Raw genomic sequence first — 7,207 nt, forward strand, 5'->3', positions numbered from 1 at the left:
AATACGAAATCTTCGATATATCAGTAAATATTAAAGCTAATTTATTCAAAATTGATGCTTGCAACAATTCTTTACCAAGAAATACGTTTATGATAAAATTTTGGACAATGGGATGGCACCTTTTACTGTGGTACTGTTATCGTGCTTGCCACATAAAAGCAAAACGTTGAAAATTATTGAAATCGGACTAAAATTACGGCCGCTTTTCATATAACGGTAAATTTCAGAAATGCTTGAAACTTCAATATTTCGAAATTTAAGGACGCTAATTTACTCAAAATTGATACACACCGGCTTACCATGTAGCGGTAGCTTTCGGAAACACATATGTAAATTATATATTTAATACTTGCGCCGAGTATTTAATGTTCGGCTCCGCCCGAACTTAGACTTTCTTACTTGTTTAAAGATACTTTTGAACACGAACGAAAAGCATTATTATTATTAATTTAAAAAGCATATTATTTTTCGCTGTTGGTAAGATTTGGAGATTCAAGAATATTTGCAAAGGAGGAGGGGTTAGGAGGAGCGGGAATTTGGTTTTTATACTTTTGAATTGCTTCATGCATGCTACATTTCTCCAATGTTTTGATTTTAAGAATCTCTTTAGTTTGTAGAAATTTTAGGCAGGTATTTGATGAGGAGGGATGCTCACCAGAGCAGTTAGCGCACATTACTCTTGAACATTCGGAGGGGGAGCGGGGAGGGAAGTTGCAAGTAGAACACATTGGAAAGTGTTCAGAATCAATCACTACACTAAAAGTGCGATGGCAACTCCTTAACATTTTGCTTTTGTGTTATTCTAATCTACTGTCATTCCTATTGCTTATGTCTTGTTCTTTTTTCTCTCAGCACGAAAAGCACATGTGCTAAGTCGATACTTGCAATAAAATTACATTATTACAGATCAAACTGCTTACTTATTGTTTAAACAAGGATATGAAATCTAACATTAAATTTGGCATCCCTTGCGGGGAACAGAGTAATATATAATATACTCGAATCGGGATTCTCCGCCCTCAAGATTCTACATAACCTCACACCGAGGCAAGCAGTTATGGCGCTCAAGAAAGAAGAAGCCCTAGCTAAATATATACAAAACTTCTCCATTAACACCAATAAGGTATCCAAGACAAAGCAGACAAAAGGCTACTTCGTCGCGCGGAAGCACTTGCTGGAAGACTACTGGGCCAAATACAGTGCGAATTATGATGAAGTTCGCAATATCGAGCCTACTGAGGAAAGCGAGAATCAGTTGACAAATGTGCTAGCAGATGGTCATTTCGATGCAATAGAAACTGCTTATTGCGAAGCTGTCGGTGAACTTAACGACTCCATCGAGCAGTTGTCTATCGCTGGGCATGATACGACATCCGTTCGACTTCCGCACTCCTCAGCGTGCGCGATATCAATTTTGCCTAAAATTGAACTCCCTAAGTTCGATGGCAAGCTGCAGGGCTGGTTGCAATTTAAAGACATGTTCACGACGTTGGTAATTGGTGACAAGTCCTTGTCGAATGTGCAGCGCTTGCATTACCTAAAGATCAGTACGAATGGCGAAGCAGAAACTCTGCTGAAGAATATCTCTGTGATTGACAGCAACTTCTTCATTGCATGGGATACTTTATCCCAGCGCTACGATAGCAAAAGGCGATTAGTGAAGATGTACTTAAAAGAAATCCTTAATATTCCTTACTCTCAAACCGAATCGGCTGCATCAATTCGTAAAATTTTGAACGGCGTTTCTGAAGCCATTCGGGCGCTTGAGCATTTGGAGTGTCCAACCTCTAAATGGGATGACTGGCTGGTGTTTTTAGTGACTGAAAAACTTGATCCCAGCACTGTCAGAGATTGGGAAATCTCACTCGAATCGCCAAATCATATTCCAACTTACAATGAGCTTGTGAAGTTTCTGGAGAGTCGTGTACAAGGCCTTGAGTCAATGGGCGCAACCTCAAAGCAAAAACAAAAGGATTTTGGACCTAAGGTAACTCAAGCACTACCCGTGCGCAGCCATCTTAGCGGCGTCACTCGATGCAGCAGTTGTTCAGGTAAACACATTCTTATGTTTTGCCCCGAATTCCGAAAACTTTCATCAGCACTTAAGCTAAACTTCGTTCAAAAGAATAAATTATGCCAGAATTGCCTAAAGGCTGGTCATTGGTTTAACGAATGTACATCTGCATATACCTGCCAAAAATGTAATCAAAAACACCATACTATGTTACATGACGGCATGCATCCGATCAGTATTGCAACGCACCACGCTCGTGCCTACGATGAAGACACAACAATAACAACATCACAGAACCATGTAGTGCTCGCTACAGCTCAGATAAATGTACATTCAGAAAATGGCTACTGTCTACAACTCAGAGCACTTTTGGACAGCGGATCTCAGGCGTCTTTTATTACGGAGTTTGCGGCGCAACAATTACACCTTAAACGTAGACGCTTGCAGGTCCCGGTAACTGGAATAGGATGTACAAATGCTGCAGTCTCTTCAGGCTTAGTGGAATTCGACGTTAGCTCTATCTGCTACCCAGGTTTCAATATTGGGTGTACAGCGTTAGTTTTACCACGTTTAAGTCAACAGTTACCAGGCGCTCGCTTGGATCCTACGATTTTTACTGACCTTTTGAATCTGAATCTTGCAGATCCTAGATTCTATGAGCCTGGTCCGATAGACGTAATTTTAGGAGCTGACATTTACGGACACTTGCTCTGCGGTGAACTGAAGCAGTCATTCACGAGCGCCTCCGTGGCACAGCATACACACTTAGGTTGGGTCATTCATGGACGTTGTACTGAATATATCGCCCCACTACGCACAAGCTTTTGTGCGGCAACAGCAATCGAGCTCAACGAGTTAGTTAAAGCTCTTTGGGCTTTTAACGCGTGTGAAGATGGCGAATCGTCATCTAAACTCACTCTTGATGAGATTTACTGCGAAGACTTCTTCGAACGTACAACTCGCCGGACCGGATCCGGTCGCTATATAGTACGCTACCCATTTAAACCATCAGCTGACTTGTCTGTGCTTGCAGATACTAAATATGATGCTGAAAAGCTTTATCATTATCAAAACAAACGCCTGAACAATGATATTTATTTTAAAACACTCTATGATGAGTTTATGTCCGAATATCTCCAACTCGGTCACATGCAACCTGTTTGCGAGGACTTTGAGCCGCAGCCTGTCTGCTATATCCCCCACCACGGTGTTTATAAAGGCTCAAGCTCAACTACAAAACTACGAACCGTTTTTAACGCATCACGTAAAACGAAATGTGGTAGGTCACTAAACGACTGCTTGCTTGTTGGACCAAAGCTCCAAAACGATTTATCCGCAATTATATTGAAGTGGCGATGGCACAAGATCGCATTTATGGCCGACATCGAAAAATGTTTCCGACAAATCTTGGTTGACCATAAGGACGCAGATATGCAACGAATCTTTTGGAAAGATGAACATGGCCAGCCTTGCCTATATCGCTTACTTACAGTAACTTACGGACTCAACTGTTCGCCTTACTTAACCATTAAAGTTCTCCATACTTTGGCGAAAGATGAGGGTACAGAATTTCCAGAAGCAGCAGATGTTTTAAAGGAATGTTTTTACGTAGATGACTGTTTAAGCGGCGCTAGCTCTATTGATAAGGCAGTTGAATTACAACAGCAATTACAGACTTTACTACAGCGCGGCGGATTTACACTGCGAAAATGGAATTCCAATTCCGGAGATTTTCTTCAAAAAATTCAAGGAACAAATGCCAATAAAATATGTGCGCTTAATTCGGACCAAGACACTAAAGCACTGGGAATTTATTGGTCATGCCAGGATGACTATATTGGGTACAAGGTAAAAGTGAGCGTAGTTTCCGTAGCAATCACTAAAAGACAGCAGCTTTCCGACGTTGCAAAAATTTATGATCCTGCTTGCTTGCTGGCTCCTATCATCATCACTGGCAAGCGTATGTGCCAAGATCTTTGGCGTACCGGATGTACGTGGGATGACCCGATTCCCGAACCTTACCAGAGTGAATGGATAAAATTCCGTGATGAGATGCCACTGATAGAAAACGTAAAAATTCCGAGGTGGCTTTTCACAGCTGACGACATAGAAGAAGCTCAGCTGCACGTATTCTGTGACGCGTCATCAGCAGCCTTCGCAGCCGTCGCGTATCTACGGGTGACGCAGTTGAACGGTGAAATAAAAGTATCTATTATCATGGCGAAGACCAAGGTGGCACCGTTAAAGAAACGAACCATACCCTGTTTGGAACTAAATGGAGCAGTGCTTGCGAGTACTTTAACCTGCAAAATTCTTGAAACTCTGCAGCTTAAATCTACTCACACATGGTACTGGTGTGATTCGAAGACAGTGATCAGCTGGATTCGGTCCAATCCTGGACAGCATAAGCAGTATGTTGCCAACCGGATAGCAAAGATTCAGGAGCTGACAAATGTAGACGCGTGGCGGTACGTGCCCACTAAATGCAATCCGGCTGATGTCGCGTCTCGTGGCATTTACCCTTCGCAACTTGAAGACCTTAGCATATGGTGGGCGGGCCCCACATGGCTACAAAAGGACGAAAGCTATTGGCCAGCAAGCATCGTGATTGAACCAACAAGCACCCAGGCGGCTGGGAACGACGATCTTAGCATTGTGTCACTAATATCGGTTCCTAAGCCTGATGACTGGATTCTTCAAAAATACTCGTGTATCCAAAAGCTACTAGCCGTCACTGCTTGGTGCCTGCGTTTTGTATGTGCTGCATTGAGAAGACCCCATGAGAACACTGACTTTTGCACTGCTGCAGAGAGAGCTAAGGCGTTGAAATATTGGATAAGGTACGTTGAAAACATACATTTTTCTAATGAAATCTCCAGTCTCCGGCAGAAAAGAGGACTCAATGCAAAGAGCAAACTCCTAAAGCTCAACCCAGTGCTGGATGATGATGGACTTTTGCGCTTAAATGGACGGCTGAAGAACGCCAGTTTACCTTTCTATGAACGCTTCCCTATCATCTTGCCAAAAGACAGTCAACTTAGCAAGCTTCTTATCGCGCAGGCGCATGAAGCCACGCTCCATGGCGGCACACAGGCAACTCTGCACGCTCTACGCAGACGATACTGGCTAATCGACGCTCGGTCAGCCATAAAAAGCTTTATCCATCGGTGCATTAAATGTTTTCGACAGAGAGCTGTAGGTTCCAACCAGATAATGGGGAATCTACCTACACACCGGTGCAATGCTGCTGCCCCTTTCAAGCACTGCGGGCTGGACTACGGAGGTCCGTTTAAAGTTCGAGCTACCAAAGGCCGCGGTAGCCGCAGCTTCAAAAGTTATGTGGCACTATTCATATGCTTGAGCACTCGTGCTATACATTTGGAATTGGTCAGTGATATGACAACCGACGCGTTCTTAGCAGCACATCGACGTTTTTTCTCCCAACGCGGCTATAGCTCCGATATTTATAGTGACTGTGCAACAACTTTTGTCGGTGCTAACACAGTTCTGAGGGAAGACTTTGTCGCCTTTCGCGCTCAAATAGAGACTGGTGCTCGTTCCGTGGCACTACACAACGTATCATGGCATTTTATACCTCCAGGATCACCAAATTTTGGGGGTATTTGGGAAGCCGGCATAAAGAGCATGAAACACCATCTACGTCGAGTCATAGGTGAATCAATGCTGACCTTTGAGGAATTTTACACCGTCTTGAAGCAAATTGAGGCCGTTTTGAATTACTCGTCGTCGCTTATGTGCCTACTGTTTACAACAACACGTATTAGTACACAGCAATGAACAGCTTCACCGATACTGTTACTTCTCAACATAAATTTAATTGCTTTCCAATCGTCACTTGAAGAAGTTATCGTCGCGCGCGTCTTCACTTCACATCCCCATATATTTAAAATATCTAATCGCCTAGTAATTAAGATTCAATTACATTATTGTAAACATTTAATTCGAGAATAAAAACTAGTTTAAGATACCCAAAAACGCTTGTGGTTTCTCACCATATTTACTGGTCCTCACGAGCTGGATCTTTTGGCTCCAAAACTACAGTCAACCTCGCGGTTCTTGAACAATGATTCAATTGTGTCGCGTATAAGCGCACTTCTCGTTGAGCCGAGTCAAATTGCTAGTTCGCGCAAGCACATGCAGAAGCGAAGCTGGCACTTGTCGAACGCCATTACTTAATGTCCGAAGAGTTGCAGTCACAGTTGGAGCACCTGGATGAGACGCAGCTCCAGGAGGATCATCGTGTTCATATGGATGCGAGCTATTGCGCGGTTAAAGCCCTATACACAGAGGGCCTGTCATCTCTACGCACCAGTACACCAGACCCACCGTTCAGCAGCACACATGTGGCACATCACACCGGTGCCTCGACTGAAAATTAACTTGCCAAAACTGCAGTTGCCGACGTTTGGAGGTTGTCATCGTGAGTGGCAAGGACTTTCACAACATGTTTGTTGTACTACACCGTTTCTAATAGTGCTTCAGAAAGCGTCAATTATATTTCAGAAATCATCAATTGTACTTAAGATTAGTCAAACGTACTTAGGAAACTGTTAATTAGACTTCAGATTAGTCAATTGTATTTCAGAAACCATAAAATATACTTCAGATTAGTCAATTGCACTTCAGAAATCGAAAAATTTACTTCATATTAATGAATTGTACTTCAGAAGCCGTAAAATGTACTTGAAAGTAGTCAAATCTACTTCAGAATGCGCTAAAGGGATTTCAGATTAGTCAATTGTACATCAGAAACCATAACATGTACTTCAGATTTGTAAATTGTACTTCAGAAACCGAAAAATGTTATTCAGATTAGTCAATTGTGTTTCAGAAACCAAAAACTGTACTTCCGAAACCGAAAAATGTACTTCAGATTAGTCAATTGTATTTCAGAAACCATAAAATGTACTTCAGATTCGTAACTTGTACTTCAGAAACCGAAAATGTACTTCAGAAACCGAAAAACGTACTTCACACTAATCAATTGAACTTCAGACACCATAAAATGTACTTCAGAAAGTGTGATATGTACTTCAGAAACCACTTTTGTAAATATACTTCAGGTGTTAAAGCAGCGCTCTATAATCCATTTAACTTTACAGTTCACTTCTTCCAATGTAGGGACTTTGCCCCAAATCCTTCGCTTTTGAGAATATTGATATAACCAGTAAT

General features: G+C 42.3%; 1 protein-coding gene across 1 annotated transcript; it reads left to right on the forward strand.

Annotated features, from left to right (window-relative positions):
• Window positions 1-1,057: 1,057 nt before the first annotated feature.
• On the forward strand, window positions 1,058-6,414 carry LOC108366914 (uncharacterized). The gene is made up of 2 exons (XM_017621405.1): window positions 1,058-4,768; window positions 6,157-6,414. Exons 1-2 carry the CDS (start codon window positions 1,058-1,060, stop codon window positions 6,412-6,414), a joined length of 3,969 nt encoding a protein of 1,322 aa, XP_017476894.1.
• Window positions 6,415-7,207: the final 793 nt, after the last annotated feature.

Source organism: Rhagoletis zephyria, unplaced genomic scaffold (genome assembly GCF_001687245.7).
Source record: "Rhagoletis zephyria isolate East Lansing unplaced genomic scaffold, Rhagoletis_zephyria_1.1 Rzeph_scaffold_02446, whole genome shotgun sequence".
NCBI lineage: Eukaryota > Metazoa > Arthropoda > Insecta > Diptera > Tephritidae > Rhagoletis > Rhagoletis zephyria.